Raw genomic sequence first — 19,705 nt, 5'->3', positions numbered from 1 at the left:
AAGAATGCAATAATAATGCGACAATCAAACTGTCGTGGCGAAGTAGCAACAATATGTGGTAAAAGCAATAAATAAAACGACACGCAAGCTGTAGCAATAGGCAACGGCTGACGCAATATAGAAGTGTCAAAAGTGATGAATACCATACAAGCAAAACAGCCCTAGCAATATATCAACATAATAAATAATGATAAATGCGATTATAATTCGACAATCAGTTATTAATGCAATAATAATACGACAAGCACACTGTCGTAGCAAAATAGCAACAATAAAGACGAATGCAATGATAATACGACAAGCACACTGTCGTTTCAATGTAGTAACAATAATGACGAATGCGACGATAATACAACAAGCACACTGTCGTAGCAATATAGCAATAATAATGACGAATGCAACGATAATACGACAAGCACACTGTCGTAGCAAAATAGCAATAATGATGAAGAATGCAATAATAATGCGACAATCAAACTGTCGTGGCGAAGTAGCAACAATATGTGGTGAATGCAATAATAATACGACAAGCAAGCTGTTGTAGCAATAGGCAACGGTTGACGCAATATAGAAGTGTCAAAAGTGGTGAATACCATACGACAAGCAAAACAGCCCTAGCAATATATCAACATAATAATTAGTGATAAATGCGATAATAATTCGACAATAAGTCATTAATGCAACAGTAATAAGACAAGCAAAATGTCGTAGCAATGTAGCAACAATAAAGACGAATGCATTGATAATACGACAAGCACACTGTCGTAGCAAAATATGAATAATAATGACAAATGCAACGATAATACGACAAGCACACTGTCGTAGCAATAGGCAACGGTACGGTTGACGCAATATAGAAGTGTCAAAAGTGATGGATACCATATTAATACGACAAGCAGAACAGCCGTAGCAATATATCAACATAATAATTAGTGATAAATGCGATAATAATTCGACCAAAAGTGTCGAAGCAATAAGCAAAATAAGAGATGACATAAGGGCTTACAATAATTTTTTTTTTGATTTCTACATTTCTGCAAGTATCGGCAAGGAGTGTATTAAAGGCGACACATATCTACCCTTGTTCCACGAGATGCAGACTGGTTTGGTCAGTTGTGTTTCTCGAAAGGCTTATCGAGTGGGGGAGCCAACAGCGTTCGCCGAACAGGCGATGAGTGCGGAGGATCAACAACTTATATCTTGTGAGATCAGCCCATCTATTGGGGAAATACAGTGTGGGTCAGCACAAGCATGTAGATAGAAAAGGCCTCCATCCAGCTAAGGATATCTTCTATGAGGCGTTTGTTTTTCTTCGTCTTGGATGATAACACCAGCCGGCCGTCCAACATCTGTTGTGGTTCGTCCTCAGTTGCTGGAGTGAGGTTAGCGAGCAGACAAGTCGCTCAGATCGATAAACCGCCCAGTGACAGTCTGGGTAACGAGCTTCGGTGGTACTGGCGAGTGACCCAGACCAATGACAAATGCCCATTGAGTAGCTCGAAGTCGTTGTTGTGTTCGCTGGGGCGAACGAGGTTGGTTGTTCTCTGTTTGCTATAGCTGACACAACGGCGGCTTGAATAACCTCTAGCAATTCGGCAGAAATTGGAGAAGACTGTGGAAACGGTGGATCGGCCATTGCTATTAACTGGGTAGTCCAAAAGCGATAAAAGCAAGCGACAAAGAAATGCAAATTGTACGATGGCAAGGATGCAAAGATGGCATACAAGCTACAAGCCAGCTAGTGAACACGCCACCCGGAGCGTGGGCGCATGCGTAGCATGGATGGTCCGCTGGCCAACGTTGCTTAGGCTAGCAGGCTTAGTTGTGGTTTTAACTTTGCCTAAATTACATTTAGCCCCATTAAAAAAATTGGTGACTAAATGCTTTTTAAATACTTGAAACGAGCTTTCTTTTAATAATTTTTAAAACACTTTTGATTTCTTGGAAATGTTAGTCACGTGATAACGAAAGCAAATCTGACAGAATCTATAACCATAAGCCGTTTCTATCTTTGCGAGGATTACTAATAATCGTTCGCTTGCTTCCACAGTTTTATAGAAGTCAGTTTTTGAAACTCTTCATCAATACAACATCTTGGTCTCATAAAAAATAGATGACCAAATGTTTTGTAAATCCTTGAAACACGCATTCTTTTAATAATAGAACGCTTTCGATTTCTTAGAAATATTTATCGGCTAAGGTCAGCTGGTGGGAAAATTATTCACGTGACAACGAAAGCGAACCTGAAAGAATCTAACGATAAGCCGTTTCTATCTTGGTGGCGAGGATAACAAACGATCGTTCGCTTGCTTCCACAGTTTTATAGAAGTCGTTTTTTGAAACTGTTCATCAATACATGCAGAATCTCATAAAAGAATAGCCCAATAAATGTTTTTTTAATTCTTGCAACGAGCATACCAAACCAGCTTGAAAGATGTCATGGAAACACTGATTGACGCACACTAAAACCCTCCCGATTTCTTGAGGGCAGCTGGTGAAAAATTATTCACGTGACGTCTGAAGGAGACTACCAAACACGGCATATAGACAATGTGCATCACGCTTTAGTGATCCTTAAAGACTCTAGCTTCTAATTTTAAGGCCATTTCTATTTGGTGTCGAGGATAACTAACGATCGTTAGCTTGCACTACAATTCTATTCGAAATGGTCGGTAAGTGAGGACATTATTAACCATTTTCTCTTTCCGTTTTCGATTGAATAAAATTAAATTTTATGTATTTCTATCTTAGATACAAAATGGCTTTAACCAACTAATATTTTTTTTAACTCGACACTGATCAGCGTTCGCTCTATACATACCTATATATGTTCTGAAGTTATCGCTCCTTTTTCCTCAGCCCTTTTCAACATGCTATTTCGCTGCGTAAAAGTTTTTGCAAAAGGCATTGAAGACATTGTTCTTCCAATCAAAGTTAATCCGCATCTCAGGCTTATCACTAATTATAAACCTGTCTCACTACTCTCTCTCTCGTTTCTTTGGTGAGAAGGTAAAAGGTAAAGTAAAATACAGGAAAACGATGAAAACGTGGTCACGTTTGCCGTTTGCGGGGAGAAAAAAAGTCAATCTAAAACTCTCTAATAGATGGAATGACTTGTGTTTCTTATTGCTCTCATCAAGAACACAGAGGTTAACGTTGAGATATTCAGTGTTTTTTGTAGTCGACAAAACCATTATTCCTGTTTAGCATAAACCTACTAGCATACCATCTGTCTTGGCATGACCTATCGCCTATCCATTATCGCCAATCTCCTTTGGCCCCGACAACCTTTTTTGAAAGAGGCATATATACGTTTGTGTAAAAGGAAATCTTTGGAAGTTTTAACATTCTAGAAAATATAGAACAGTATATGCTCATATTCATTCTTTACGTTGCAGACGAGAAAAAACCAAAGGTAAGAAATATCAGTGGAAACTGAATTTATCGCATCGCAACATTTTTCTAACCCAAAAACACACACACAATCGATTAATTATACAGCTCTTTTAAAAATATGTGCCTCTAATACTCCATACCATCATTAATAATTTCATTTTTTACTCCTTTGACTTGATTCATCTTTAGTTCCGACTGATAAGTGACATTTTTTTTGTATTAGGTATTCAATGATTCTATTCATGGCTATATTGAGATGCACCCACTATGTGTCGCTATCATCGACACGGAACAATTTCAACGTCTTCGCTGCATCAAGCAGATGGGTGCGTTTCGATTGACGACTGGTTTCAGTTCTTTTTTCTAAAGAAAAGTGTTGTTATTTATCATGAAAATGGTTCATTTTAGGTGGCACTTATTTTGTCTATCCGGGAGCATCGCACAACAGGTTCGAACACTCGATAGGGTAAGTCGATCATTGGATCATTGGACTTAATTATTATTATATATCTAATGTTAGTATCATATATGTTTAGTATTTGGATGTGATATTTTTTGCTAATTTTAAAAGGGCCACCTGGAAATAAAGTTTACATTTAAATTAACATGTAAATTTTTTTAAACATTCACGTACGGCGCTATTCGTACTCCAACGAAAGACCAATGTCCGAAAGCTCAGTTAAATATATACAAATTTAATTATACGGCGTTCAACTCAATCCACCGATTATGCTTTATACATCGACGGTACTCGAACTTATTCATTTATTTATTTGTTATCTTTACAACTAGTACTTTAGAAGAAGAAGAAAAACACACACACACACACGCAAAAAAGAATTAAAAAAAAAAAAAGAAAAGAAAAAGAAAAAAACTAGTTTATAAAGGGAAAGAACAAAAGGACAAGAGTCCCATATAAAGTTCCTCCAACACAAACGTTTTACAAATACTAAATACTTATAAAAAACTACAAACAGCAGGTGACATTGTAAAAGCGGCATTTAGAACAATAGGTCTTCCAGGTTCTAGTTCTGTCGACGTCAAAGGTAGCGTCAAGTTTGGAAAAATAGTGTCTGTCTGCTAAGTAGAAGTTTTTATCATATGACCCGTACGGCCCTGCTCGCGCGCTCTAATAAAACCATTGGAAAAAAGTCACGTGATGGGGGCCGGACGGGTTGACGTAAGCGGGCCGGAAAAACCCGTCCGGTCCTGCTCGAATCCGCGCGCTTTCTTTTTCTTAATTATTTTTATTTTCGTGAGGCTCATATGATAAAATGCTTATTGACTGAGTTAGGTCGGGCCGTACGGGAAAATATTTGCCTCTCGGTCATTTGTACGGACCTCGCTGCGCTCGGTCCGTACGACATAACCTTGAGCCAAATATTTTCCCGTACGGCCCTCCCACTCAGTCAATAAGTACATAATACGTGCTCTCCTAAGTTTTCTTTCGTATAACATGTAGTTTGTTCTATTGTTCGTAAAACCGGACTTGCTTCGATAAATATTTAACAGCAGCAGCGAAAAAAAAAAAAAAAAAATTCAACGCTTGATAAATATTCAGGGAGCGTCCTCTAAAACAGCCCCATGATGCAGAGCGCTCCCTACTTGTTACCAGTTTTCCGCGCAACCTCGGAAAGGCCAATATTGGCCAATATAGTGTACATCTAGTAAAATTTATTTTAGTATTTAATCAACTTTTACAGGACATCCTATCTTGCTGGCTATTTCGTAGAAAGCTTGAGAAGGAAACAAAGAGAAGAGTTAAATATTGACGACAAAGACGTGTTATGCGTCACAATTGCCGGCCTTTGTCATGACTTGGGTGAGTAACTGAAGCTTTAAACAGACCTCTTAACCTTGCACGTAATGTTTTTTCCATTTCAGACCACGTGTCATACTCTAGGGAATGACACGTGGCTTGAAATGGGAAAACATTATACCCAAGGTAAAGAGGTCTATTACTTCACAGTTTTAAATATAACATTGTTAATCATTCGATACTTTGTAAATAATTCGTGATCATCGCTGAAATTCCAAACAATCGATTGCGATTAATACCCGATAAAGTCATCCCTTTGCACATGCGTGCAAAGAAGTACGTCTTCCTAAAATTCAACTCGCGGTTCGCTTTTATCAGATGTAAAACACAAACACAAACAAACACTCCTGCTTGTTTACTAAACTACACGTAATATATTTGGTACTTTGTCAGGGCATGGACCATTTTCCCATATGTTTGACAACGATTTTATTCCAAAAGTGAGACCTGAACGGACTGATTGGTCGGTAAGTGTAAAGCTTTATTCATTTGATAATATTTTACGTAGGGAGTGATTGCTCGGTCGAAGGCTCAGGACTAGCCTGATAGTCGCTATTTATCCAATTAGAAGTTTTTGAGACAAATCCCCATTATTTGGATCCTGGACCAAACAATCCCAGTTACCTGATCTCTGAATTTCGTATTCATTTTCAGCATGAGGTAGCCAGTGAACAAATGTTTGTTCATCTCATTGAATCGAACCCCAATGTTAAGCACATGTTTGAAGAATACGGCCTTGGTGACAGAGACAAATGTTTTATCAAGAAATTAATGACTGGTGAAACACCAACTTCTGAAGAGGTATGAAAACCGCTGATAAGATCAAGCATATCGAACAAGCCCAGCCATTAATCATTACTATTATTATTATTTTATGATTATGATTATGACTATGATTATTATAATTATCATTACAATCATTATTATTATTATTATTATTATTATTATTATTATTATTATTATTATTCAAGCATCAGTATAACCTTGACCGACGGAAAGGTGTTCGAAAAAACCCTATCGCTGAATAATACATTTTAAGCCTTGTTCATATTACAAAGGAGAAAATGATCGGGAGAGCAAGGGTTTGATTTCTTGAGGGTAGGGGTGGGGGCTGAAACGCAGAACTTGGGAACGAGTGCATCATAACAAGACTGGTTGATAACATGGAGAAATACTTGTGAGGGCCTGTGCGCGCCCGGGAAAGTTGATGTTGGGTGTAAAGTTTACAAGGCACGATTAAAACCCCAAAACAAAGTACTGTTCCTATTGTTGGCTGCTGTGTCTCAGTGCTATTTATTGTATTTCAGTTTAGTTTGAGTTAAGCTGCACCAAATTGGTCAGTTTTCACTGGGTGCCACTCTCAAATAAAGGTATAGTTAAATCAACTGATATCGACGTCTGCTGTTTTCTATTGTTTTAGGAATGGAAAGTAGTCGGAAGAGAAAAGAATAAACCGCGTTTTCTTTTTGAGGTATGAAGGATGTTCATGGTCATTGCACGCGCGCATCCTTGCTATGCCTGTGTGGCACGTAGGCTGTAATCCATAATACCTAACTTTAAAGGTAATATGGCATCAAATTAAAATCACATACTTTGTGCATAGTTGGACTTATAAAATTTTATGCGAAGTCCACACTTATTGCCCAATAACATTTCATATTTCTAATCATCGTAAAGTTTAAATGCTAGACAATTATCGGGTCATTTTCTTACAGTTATGTGAAAATACAATACAATAATATGGCTTTTTTTTCCACGGTTTAGATGTTTGCGTAGCGGTTCCATGCGTTTTTATCGCAAAACTGAGGGCAAACGTCCGTGTAATCTAAAGTCAGTGAAACCCCTTTTTCAATGTGCTCATTTTATCTCTAGCATATAAAAAAATCTGAAGATGGGATCGTTTGCCCATGAACGTCGTACGTCCTTAATGAGCATGTTATGGTTAGAGCCGTTATCATTTTCTGCGTGCTCAGCAGCTTCTAAAATAAGTTAGAATCTTTGGCTTTGGGCTGAAGGAACCTGAAAAGCGTGCTGAAACTTCTAATACCAAACTATTAACTTCTAATACCAAACTATTAACTTCTAATACCTAATTAATAACTTTTAATACCTAATTAATGACTTCTAATACCTAACTATTATTATTTTTCCACCGACCTTGATTATTGAAGATTGTCGCTAACAAGATCAACGGTATAGACGTCGACAAGTGGGATTACTTTGCACGTGACTGTCGATATCTTGGCATCAAGAGCTCCTTTGATCACATGTAAGTTATCAGACTGTAATCTGTAAATATTAAAGAAAATCTGTAAGCCATTACTATTAGCCAGGAAAAAGTGATAAAAACCCGTCTGGTTGATATGCTCGATTACATTCAATTCAATAGATCTTTTCCGAGATGCGCGAACGCTGTCAAATGTATCGCGTGCTATTATTCTAAAACGAGGCATTTTCGGGAAGACTATTACGCTCGCTATGGAAAATACGTACAACACTTTGAAAATTATGTTAACGAAGAAATACTTTGAAGTTTCTTTTATTATTTGAGGAGCAGGATAATAACTTTTAAAGAAACTATAGCTCACTTTAGAAAAAATCTTTTCAAGGGTTTTAAAAATCACCTTTAACTCTATGGTTCCCAAAGGTTTCTTATCACACTGCCCGAAAATGCCTCGTTTTAATGTCTGCGCCTGCGATATTTATGAAAGCGCTCGTGCATCTCGGAAATCGTTTATTCTAACTTTTGTTACGCGATCTCGATTTAAGTCATCTTCATTAGTATTCTTTATATAAATTAGACAACTTTATCAAAATAAAAGTAACTCCAAATTTATATAAAGACTTAGAGCCCACAAAATCTCGTCGACTTATGCCCCTGTCTTGAAGTTGGCATTCTGTCCTTTTTGAACTGACTGCGCACATGACTTTTACGGCTGCTTAAATAAGCCAGTTCGTAGTTTGAAAATCTTTTTCAGTGCGCATGCGATTTTATCCCGAATTTCTCACCCTCTTTTGTCTAAGCCTTCTTCTGTTCTTAATTAAACGAAAGAAGGCGAGAAATTCGGGATAAAATCGCATGTGTACTAAAAACGATTCTTTAACTATGAACTGGCTTATTCAACCTAATTTTTATACATTATTCGTGATTTTTTTTGAGCTGTTCAATAAAACTGCAGATTCGGGTCTAAAACCTCCAAAACCACTAACTACGCCTCATGATTTAAAACCTGTTGTTAAAGACTACAAACATAATAAAAGATTCAATAAAACATTCTTGTATAAGTGTGTATTTTGTATATATCCATATTCAACTAATTTAATTTAAATTATGCTCATAACAAATATAACTTTAAAAGACTAGTGGCACGAAACACGAAACACGAAAACTTTTAGTTAATTTAGCCTCTAGGCATTCAAAAATGAAAAATTACAAATGAAACTGCTTTATATTATACAAAAACTAAACCTGTACATTGTAATTTAGCTGAAATAATGTCTAACTTGAAATGTATTATGTTTGCAAATTAAAATGTATTGTATTTTTGCGAACATCTGCAGGCGATGTATACCGCTGGCAAGAGTGATCAAATCAGAAGAAGGTTTAGCAGAGATTTGCTATCGTGACATCGCGGCGGGAAATATCTACGATTTGTTCCACACAAGACTTAGTATCCATAAAAAGGCTTGTCAGCATAAGACGGTAAACGCCATCGAAATGATGTAAGTCAAGTATCCCAATGTCTCCTAATTACAGTTCAAAGCCTTTAGTGAAGCCCGACTTTAGCAGGTTACAGACGAGCAAGTTTTTTGTGACAAGTGTACTTGTCAAGTTTTACTTGCTCATGTGTATGAAAAACACATTACAAGTTTTGACATGTTTTATTTGGTTGTTTACGCGAATAAACCTTGAAGTCTGACAAGCTTTTGTAGCGACCGCTGGACAGCTAGACCAAGCGACCGCTGAGCGCCCGGGACTTCTTGTCAAGTTTCTCTTGTTGGCCGATACAGACGAGGAAATTTCATAATTTGTCAAGTTTTCCTTGGCAAGTTGCTTTGCTCAAAAGCTAGCATGCCAGCTCTTGTGGAACAAGTGCACTTGACAAGGAAAATCTTGATGAGTTTTTATTTACACATGCACGAGCAAATAAAACTTATCATAGAAAACTTGCTCCTCATTAACGTGCTTAACTCAGTCTAGTTTACCAGAGATAAAGTCGGGCTGCTCATAGGCTATAACTTGCAATAACCCAGCCAGCTCTAAGATAATAGTGGCTGATTAGAAGCTCAGGAGTAGCACGGCGTCATTTGCCGGCACGAGTATTTCCAGGATTGCGCAGGACGATCTGCCAGACGATATCTGTGTTATAGCCTTGTAGTTTTTTTCTTTTTCTTTTTTGACCCTAAATGAAAATTACGACAGCCAACTAGAAAGCTTAGCTCCTTTGGCTGTCGTACACTTACACCTATCATATTGTTAATTATATTAAAAATTCTAAATATTATCCAACTATATATATTCTTGTAATTCTATTATATAAAATTGAAAAAAAAAAACCAGTGTAAATAAACTGAAATTGAAAATTGAAATTGAAATTGTGTTAGGCTGATCTACGAGGATAATTAGTTATAGATTATAACTAAAGAATAAGTAAGTGAATACGGTCTAACACTGCTGAATCCCTATTCTCTATCTATTTCTGCTGCTGATACGACATTATCTATTATTAGATTATAACTGTTAACGGGAGATTATATTTAAATTTGTTTTACAGGATAACTGAGGCTCTAGAAAAGGCAGATAAACATCTTAAGATCAAAGGAGAAAATGGGCGGTAAGCTTTGTCTCGACCCCTTTGTAAGGAATCCTGGATTTTTGTACAAGGTGCAATAAGCCCATTCACACAAAAAACCTAAAATAAACATACTAAAAATGCTGCCTTTCAATGAGGGCGAGTTAAATAAGGGTCATTCAGCTGTTGTTCAGATTGAAAGCAACAGACTCCTGTTGATGGCATATGAAAGGCATTGTTCTCTACCCGATTTCGTAAACCGACGATCAACTCAATTTTAGCTGGTTGATATAAATAAGTTATTTTAAAGATTGGTTTAACTACTTAACATCTTTGTCAAACGTATAGAGAACCAAGTACGATATCGACAGCGATAGATGACATGGTTGCTTACACTAAACTGACAGACCACGTGTATTATCAAATCCTCTATTCAACTGATAAGGGCTTAAAAGAGGTAAGAACAGTAGTTTGGTTATTTATTGAGTACAGGTTACTGCAATCAAGTATACAAATTTATCAAACTCATTAATAATGCATGATGAAAACACAACAGAAATCACGACCGTGAAGAGTGTTGTAAATCTGATACAAAACTGTGTTCATTTGCATAAACTTTAAGTTGGATTTTCTTGGGCAGATTCACTTTAATTTTGAAAATTTTAGTGAAACACAAAGGAACTAACCTAGACGTTTGATAAGTCATGTCCGTGTTGTATCAGATATACAATCACTCGGCTACGCCTCGTGGTTGTATATCGGATACAACACGGCCACTCATATATATATATACACAGCCGTTTGCAAAATTTATGGCCGTTTCAAATATAAATACAAGTATATCGAAAGTATATCAGACAGGGCGGGATATCTTTCTTGATATTTTTTTCAGAAAGCCCTAATGATAGACAACTCGAAAAAAATTTATGATGGAGGATATCCCATAATACTTTTGATATACTTGTATATATATATATAAACGGTCAAAGTTTATGCAAACCGCAGTGTATATATATATGTGTGTGTGTGTGTGTGTGTGTGTGTGTGTGTGTGTGTCTGTGTGTGTGTGTGTGTGTGTTTGTGTGTGTGTGTGGATGTGCCAGATCCAGGTTTGTAGCTTTTCAGGTGACTGACTTTATAGAAATAATCATAATATATAATGACAACTACTTTACCTTGCATGATACAGGCAAAGGAAATCTTGGAGAAAATAGAACAACGAAAGTTGTATAAATTCATTGGGTTCACGATTCCCAAAGACAACCCAGACAAGGTGAGTCTCAAATGATCAAACTGAACTATTTTCTTGGTTTACTTCTTCTCACTGCGCGACCCGGCTACAACGTCGGTTGAAGGTTGCAGGACAAATACTAAATAAATAAATAAGTTGATTGGTTTTCCTGTGGTATTGACGTGTGCTGACGAATAAAGTTTTCCGCGAAAAATAGCGTAGGCTCAAGTAAATACCAAAGACTGCGGAATCCAAGGGAAGAGGACGGGGAAAGCTGAAAACTGTGAAAGTGAAACTTTTTCAAACCTTTCGACAATCCACATCAGGTTTAGGCCTACTTGGGTTGCTACTGCCACTTAATGAGGTAAATTATTACAAATATATGCGTCCCAATGCGTCCCGGTTAAAGAGTATTTTATGTACACCGCCATCTTTGATGTTTGATATTCACAGTTGATTTCACGAAACTTCAGCATTTTGTTCGCCAGAAGTGCATATTTTGGTACGAACTTTGGGATTTCAAAGTGAAATTTATAAGCGATCTTTCAAACTGATAATAATGTAACTTCAAAAAAACTCATCAAATCTACAGTTTAAAGTCAATTTCGAAATTGATTTCATCATCAAGGCAGAAGGATAAGCTACTCTGATAACTCTGTAAGTTACATGTTCTGAATCCAATTTTTGAAGAAAAGTATTTGTTTTAAAGATGCAATTCCAGTATATATTTTAATTCTAGAAAATAAATAATGTGAATCCTTTATTGGTCAATCTAGTGCTTCATTATTTTTTCCCTATTTGCATTCTGCTGTTTGCCTTAGCTTTATAGTAAGCCCTATAATGAACTTAGAAGAATTGCCAGACGAATATCGTTCAACATGTACCAATAAAGTCTACCTTTATTATCAACTTAATCAGTTTAATGAATCTTTATTCGTCAGAAGATAAGAGCTTGTTGTTGCCTTTTACGCAAAATGAACTCAAGTTTTACAAAAAAGACGTTGGAATTTTGTCATTCACTAACACACGACAATCCGTTTTACGGCCCACGGCCTCTTTATTTGCTTTCGCGGCAGAAATGCTAAAATTTCGTGTTCGTATTTTCCACCGGCGCCAATGCCAAAAAATGAATGTAGAGTGTTCTCCTTTCTTTCTCTCCTCTTTTATAATTTCCTTCAATAAAAACGTTTCGCTAAATGTTTTGAATAAAGTATCTTGTTTTGATTGCTAATTTATGTTAATGCTAGATTTTCACGATAAACAGCTGGCCAAAAAAAAACGTAATTAGCATGCTGCAAAGTGCGTTGGTAATTCTCTGATGCTGATTGGCCGAAACCCGATCATGCGCAATATTTGTTTACTTACGAGCCAGCGCGACTTTTAAGAAAACCGCATACGCGTTCCCACAGGAAGATCAATCAATTAAATTATATATCACAGGAAGACCAATAAACTAATTTATTTCTGATTTGCCCCCTTGATTACACATGTTACCGCCCCACAAACAACACATTTTCTTTGTACAAAATTTGTTATGCATGACCGATGGCGAGAGGCTCAAAGCTGGGGTCGGGTTGTTTCATTAGGGGCTGTTTTTTCACATAATGGCCAGTGTTTAGGCAGTACGAGTAAAACAAATATATCCAAAAGCCTTTGATGACGTCACAGTAATGTACCATATTGGAACTATAATCCTTCATAACATAAAGACACAACACTCAAATCAAGAAATATTTTACCACGATTCAACTATTCACTTCATGTAGAATCAATATTAAACGTATTATATCAGAGGTTAAATGCACTTAGAGGTATATTCACCAACGTTTCAAGCAGTTCATGTCATTCGTTTGACATGTGCTCAAAGCCATGGAATACAAACTACCGGAACTAATTCGAGTTGTTTTTATCTCTCTAACTGCATGTAGAAAGGTGTTCCTGTCATGCAGAAAGAGATATTGGAGATTGTCAAGGAAAATGCAGAAGAGTTGAAAGAAGATGATATTGTTGTGCAGGTATTTGTTATGCTAAACGACAAAGTTTTAAAGTTTGTTGTCAGTTTTTGTACATGTTCGATTTCTCTAAATATTTTTGGCCGATTTAGGAAGGCGTTTCAAAATAAAACTTGAAATCTGGCTCTATCACAGCTTGCGAAGGTGTTGTAAAGCCTTGGGCTAGTAGTCAAGAACACTCTATCCTATAGCTCTTAGAATTAGTCCGTGGCGCAGCCAGAAGATATTCTTCACCAGATCGTATGTTGCGGGAGGTAATATGTTCCTTCAGAAGGACAACACTTTGTTTTAGCTTCTAAAATACTATCGTCATAGTTTCTCAGCGGCTAAGGCCGCAGGCCAGTATTTACTGTATGTAATATCTCCCCTGTATATAAAACAAAATGTCACTAATTGTTATGCTTTGAACTGCAGCTGAGGTCTTTCAAGTATGGTGGTACTGATGACAAAGACCCAGTAGGAAAAGTTCGCTTCTATGCCAAAGATAATGACAAGAAATCTTTTAAGATTAAAAAAGAACAGGTACATAAATGAGTTATATATACGGCCTGGGAATAGACTGGAGTCCAGTGTAAGCACATAGTTAAGTTATCAGGAACTGAACTGAACAGCATGTGGTAACACATGCATCTCTTCATCGGCATGCACTCACTCAAAAATGTCCAGCAAACACTCTCTATTTCTGCTATAAAACATGCCTCCGTTAAAACGTTTCAGAGAGGTAACGACAAGAAGGTTTTGGATATTGACAAAAATGACAGGGGTTGCGTCGAATTGACGCCTAAAACCAATCTCGTCCACACGGACCCTGTGTTACTCTTGGTCAGTACTGAGGAACGAGGCTATGGCATAATCCACTTTTTCACCACGGATTTTCCGTGGTTCCGGTTTTAATAAGTATGCTCTAAAAACAGGACCCCAACTTCCGGCTAGGCTCACTTTCGGCTAGAAATGATTAATTTAGATTTTTGTATATTTGTATATTGTAAAATTATTACATGAGATAAAAACTAGTTGAATAGCTTTCGGATTAGTGTAGCTTTACGGTCACCAAGGAAACGGCCTTATAAATATATTTGTATGAATATAATTCTGCTAAGGAAATAAGAAATATAAACTGGTTTTCCTGATCATACCAATAAATAAAATGAACGGAGAATGTCTGTTCGTGCTCGTGTGAAGTAAGATTGCGATCGAATTCGTTTTAAAAAAATCGACCTCAAGTAGAACGTACCGAGTGTAAAGACGGTTGGTCAGCCTCCTACCTTGTCCATTTATTGTAACACCTTGAAATTGCCTGAAATTGAGAACAGGGCATAAAAACCAATAGAGAAAATCCTGTAATAAATCGATGTTTCAGAACTTCACACTCGTAGCAGATGATGTAAGACGATTAATAAACTTTGAATTACCGATCTGCTAACATTCGCCCCTTGTAAGGGAATCCAGAATCCGGAATCCACGAAATTTTAGGCTTTGGATTCCGGAATCCAGTTTATAAGGACATTTAATTCTTTAGATTTCTTTACTTGGCCAAAAACTCTAATTTCATGCTACGTTTGAAAAGTACAATTCAATATGTTGGTAATGTAAAAGGCGCGCTTTAACAATAATTAAATTGAAATTTAGATCAGGAAATTGTCGTTTAATATTAAAGATTATATGACAAATGAATTCACGAGTTGAAAGGGATCTTTTATGAATATTGTATTATGTCATTTTGAAAAATATAAATATATTTCTGCTTTCTTGTGCAGGTAAGCCGCATGTTGCCTGTGGTATTTTTTGAAAAGGAGATAAGAGTTTACTGCAAGGAAAGAAAACAACAGACTGTAAAAGAGATGAAAACGTAAGTGATATTTACCTGTAGACCTATTAAAAGTAACAATCCTTATTTCAAAGAATAAATGTAAAAGAACGAACGAACGAACGAAAAAAAGATAGCTTGAAATCTGACTCTCGTTTTGAAATCTAATGAAAAGTTCTTTTTTCGATGCATCCGTCTCTAGTTGACGATTGTACATAAGCGTTTCTTTTTACTTTAATCAGGGTTCGTGCTATATTTTCGTTACAAAATTCAAGGACTTTTTAAGCACTTTTCAAGCACAAATATTCGATTTTCAAGGACAATGAGTTTTTTTGTATTAGAACGTGGTTTAAACATTGATTCAATGTTACAGTGCAGCTAATTCAGCCGGGGCTAATAGCTGAGATAAATAGATCTTTAATATACGCATTCTTACCAGAAGTACCCAGATATTCAGCTAGGCTATTTGCGAAATATACGAAAACTCTTCAATCAATTTTAATCAGTAATGATGAAAAGGTAAATTATACACCGTGAAAAGATGAAAAAACTTACTGACGTTTCGGACGCTAGTCCTTCGTCGGAGTAAAAGAGAAAGAAGTGGTAGAAAGGAGTGTATATATGATAGAATAAGACAAAAGAAACCAATGAGAGCAAGGTAGGCAAGGAAACAAAGGGATTAATGAACGCTTTATTTTCAACTAACCTTTTCTTTTGTCTTTTGATTGTTTGTTTTTGTTTCCTTGCCTACCTTGCTCTCATTGGTTTCTTTTGTCTTATTCTATCATATATACACTCCTTTCTACCACTTCTTTCTCTTTTACTCCGACGAAGGACTAGCGTCCGAAACGTCAGTAAGTTTTTTCATCTTTTCACGGTGTATAATTTACCTTTTCATCATTACTGTTTCATTAGAAACACCGACGCAGCTCACACTAGTTTGTAGCTAGTTATATCTTTTTAATCAATTTTAATCGTTATTTATTTTAAAAGGAAAGTTAGAAATAGCATTATATTTGCATTAAATTCAAAGAATATTCCAGGAGTTTTGGCGTTTTCTCTATTTTCAAGGGCTTATCAAGCGCCCTTAAAAACGTGTTTTCAATTCACTGAGTAGTTTTCATGGATTTCAAGGAGTAGCACGAACCCTATTTAATACAAAAAAATACAGCAAGAAAAGGTTTGACTCATTGGAATTTTAGTTTTAGGCGTTAATCGTATTATTTTACTTCAACTTGCATCTTTCCTTGATTCTTTTATTATAAATAATCCGAAGAGTAAAACTATTTGCGAGTATGCGCATGTGCAGAGTGGGTCCACAGTGCTAGAAATATCCCATATGAAACATCAGCAGTTCATTTCCTCATATAAATGGCCAATGTGGTCTTCATTTTACAAGAACATTGTACTTGTTAGTTTCGTTTAACGGTCGTAAGTGAATGACGTAAGACGATCGATAAACGTTTAATTATCCATCTGCTAACATCTTACTGAACGAGTGAGCAAGTGAGTGAGTGACACATTTGCATATTCAGACCCCTCACAATAACTCGTTTCTACGCTTCGCGTATCCACGAGTTAAAAGGTTAACGATATGAAAAGTTGTCATTATACAATTCTGTTTTCAGAGCTTTCCTTGAATGGTGTAAACATCGGGGATATGAGGTCGAGAACAAGGTAAACTAATTTTTGGGCTGATAGTCTCAATCCACTGTTTTTCCATTTCATAACATGTGTCATTCACTTGAGTATTATTACTTTTCGAACAACATAACACGCTTGCAAAGAAACATCAATACAATACGAAAAATACTTAAAACCAAGAATGGCTTATTCTCGAGAGAGTGAAATAGTCTGAAATTGGAAAACATTGCGTCCAATTGATAATAATGATGACGAAGGCGGAGATGATGACTTTGTTGATGATGATGATACATGACGGTTGTGATGATGATGATATTCAATCAAGTTATTTTGAACCATTCCACTAAAATAGGGGTTGGGCTACTTGGTACCAACCACCACTGGAAGTGGATTTTATCTTCAAATATCTCCAAAAGTAAAAGTAAAATAGCAGAACTTAGATGTTTTGTACGTATGCTGAACAACGTACCCAGTATTATGTAAATCAATAAAGTCTGGTCCTTATTTAGAACGATTCTTTTGACCTTACCCCAAGCCACACACTAAATTAAACTTAAAAATAGCCATTGTTGACTTGATTGCATTAATGACATCAGTTGCAGGAGCCAAGAGATCCAAGAACCGACCAAAACCCAAACGGTCAAGTCGAAGAAGATGACGATCTTCATGATCCTGATGACCCTCCACCCGTCGACTGCTAATCTACGACCAGTTCCCATCACCCTGCATGCACTTATTATCTACCAATATGAATTGTAATTCTGGTTTTTGTAGTTTTGTAGTCTTTCACTGCTTTGATTATTTTATCCACTTACAAGCTTCGTTCTATTCTACCAATAGCGGTCGACCTAATAATTGATGCATAAAGAAACTTTATGAATTTTATGATTTTGCACTTAGCTTTAAGCGAAATTCATCTGTATACTGCTCTCTTAGCCGGAGCAGTTTTCGTATGACTGTGAAAAGCTCGCGGCACGAACACGGTCGGGACACGGCAAGGCATACGCCAAACCAATCACACTGCTTGAGAACTTGCACTCCATCCAATCAAATACCCGGAACACGGCATAAACAAGGCGCAGACACGGTCTTAGCCGAGGTCAAGGCACTGCCAGACCAAATACTTTTTGCGTGAGTAAAAATAAGCCCATCAAAATTTTAGAAAACATCCCAAGTCACAGTCGCGACAAGACACGCATACACCTATTTCAAAAAAAACACGTTGTCAGTCGGAGATACGGCACCGAGCTTTTCATAGTCATACCAAAACTGGTGTAATCTTGACTTTGTGTTACTTCTGTGCACAAAGATGAAAACTGCTACAGTCATTAATGCAAAGTGCACCTAAAAGTTGTTTAACCACATTATGCCCAAAGTAAAAGACTCGCTAAATCTAGAAATTGCTTATTTGCTTGTTGATTATATAGAAAAAAACTCGTAAGAAATAAACGTTTGCTTGAACAAAGTGTTACCATTCTCGGGATGGGGTTCCACACGCATCGAGAAAATAGAAAATTGGTAAAGGAATAACGTTTATTTTAAGGAATGTCTGGAAATGGCAATCAAGGGTGGCGTAGGGGTACGTAGTTCACTCGTCTCATCTCTCGGGTTCGATTCCTAGATCTCGGGTTTGATTCCTAGATTCGATTCCTAGATCTCGGGTTCGATTCCTAGATTCGATTTCTAAATCTCGGGTTCGATTCCTAGATTCGATTCCTAAATCTCGGGTTCGATTCCTAGATTCGATTCCTAGATCTCGGGTTCGATTCCTAGATTCGATTCCTAAATCTCGGGTTCGATTCCTAGATTCGATTCCTAAATCTCGGGTTCGACTCCTAGATTCGATTCCTAGATCTCGGGTTCGATTCCTAAATCTCGGGTTCGATTCCTAGATTCGATTCCTAGATCTCGGGTTCGATTCCTAGATGCGATTCCTAAATCTCGGGTTCGATTCCTAGATTCGATTCCTAGATCTCGGGTTCGACTCCTAGATTCGATTCCTAGATCTCGGGTTCGATTCCTAAATCTCGGGTTCGATTCCTAGATTCGGCATTACATGTGAATAATGTTTGTTAAGTCTCTCCCTCCTTGATTCGAGGGTTTTTTCCGGGTTCTCCAGTTTTCCTCCCTCCGTAAAATCTATACCAAAGATAAATTCCAATTCGATTTGTGAATTAGCTCTGCCGTACAGGTTGTTTCAGGGTTCGATCTGAGTTATAGCTATGCCCTGACTTAGGCTGACTGAGATCAGCCAAGAGGTCGTTTCAGAGCATCCAAAATTTGAAGGTTTTTTGAAGGTTTTGGCCGAATCACTTCTAATCAGAAATAATCGAGTTATCATTCCTGCTATCCTTTTAGTGAGACCAAATAACCCTAAATAACTATCCAAAACCGAATATAACGAAATAAAAAAAGTAGTCCCGTACTGCTTTGGGGTCTTGGCCGATCTCCCGACCCTTATTGTCCATCATCGGCCTTTCTCCTCGATTAGTTTTGATAGCCTTTCTAGAAACAGATATACACTTTTCTTTTATTAACTTTTCTTTAATTCTATTATTTTGAAACATAAAAAATGCTAATATAAATTTAGACACTGCCTAAAAGTGGAGCTCCCGATACGAAAGTCACAGGGAGAACAATTTGAATGAAACTGAAAGGTAAAAATAAGATCGGGGAAAAAATCTTCAATTATTTTTTATTCGAGATGAAAATAATTTCTCCCATAATAAAAACCCTCCAGTGAAATCGAATCAAAATGCAGTACTTTGTTGTTGTTGTTGTTTTTTTTTTTTTTTGTTTTTTTTTTTTGCGCGAGTATACTCTCCCACTTAGGAATGTTGCACACAACTCACCACCATCCCCAGGGGCTAGTTTTGTTCTTGGAAGTTTTTATTCGACAAAATTTTCCAAGGCCGACAATTTTAGGCTCTGAATCTCTTTTACTTAAAAAAAACGAAAGATAACTACAGATAATCCAATACAATATCAAGTTTAGTGAAATTT

At 36.8% G+C, this 19,705-nt stretch overlaps 1 protein-coding gene across 1 annotated transcript; it reads left to right on the top strand.

Annotated features, from left to right (window-relative positions):
* The first annotated feature begins 2,509 nt into the window (after window positions 1-2,509).
* On the top strand, window positions 2,510-18,232 carry LOC116288285 (deoxynucleoside triphosphate triphosphohydrolase SAMHD1-like). The gene is made up of 18 exons (XM_089033599.1): window positions 2,510-2,672; window positions 3,399-3,415; window positions 3,620-3,722; window positions 3,805-3,862; window positions 5,100-5,218; window positions 5,609-5,682; window positions 5,870-6,016; window positions 6,636-6,686; window positions 7,387-7,484; window positions 8,777-8,938; window positions 9,991-10,050; window positions 10,357-10,465; window positions 11,198-11,281; window positions 13,168-13,254; window positions 13,666-13,773; window positions 15,009-15,100; window positions 16,687-16,735; window positions 17,299-18,232. Exons 1-18 carry the CDS (start codon window positions 2,666-2,668, stop codon window positions 17,401-17,403), a joined length of 1,530 nt encoding a protein of 509 aa, XP_088889725.1. The 5' UTR covers window positions 2,510-2,665; the 3' UTR covers window positions 17,404-18,232.
* The last annotated feature ends 1,473 nt before the right edge of the window (window positions 18,233-19,705 follow it).

Source organism: Actinia tenebrosa, unplaced genomic scaffold (genome assembly GCF_029948245.1).
Source record: "Actinia tenebrosa isolate PJP-AT-01 unplaced genomic scaffold, QUT_ActTen_1.0 PGA_scaffold0__85_contigs__length_37466705, whole genome shotgun sequence".
Lineage (NCBI taxonomy): Eukaryota > Metazoa > Cnidaria > Anthozoa > Actiniaria > Actiniidae > Actinia > Actinia tenebrosa.
Note: the sequence above shows the minus strand (reverse complement) of the source record. Positions and strands in the feature narration are given on the sequence as shown.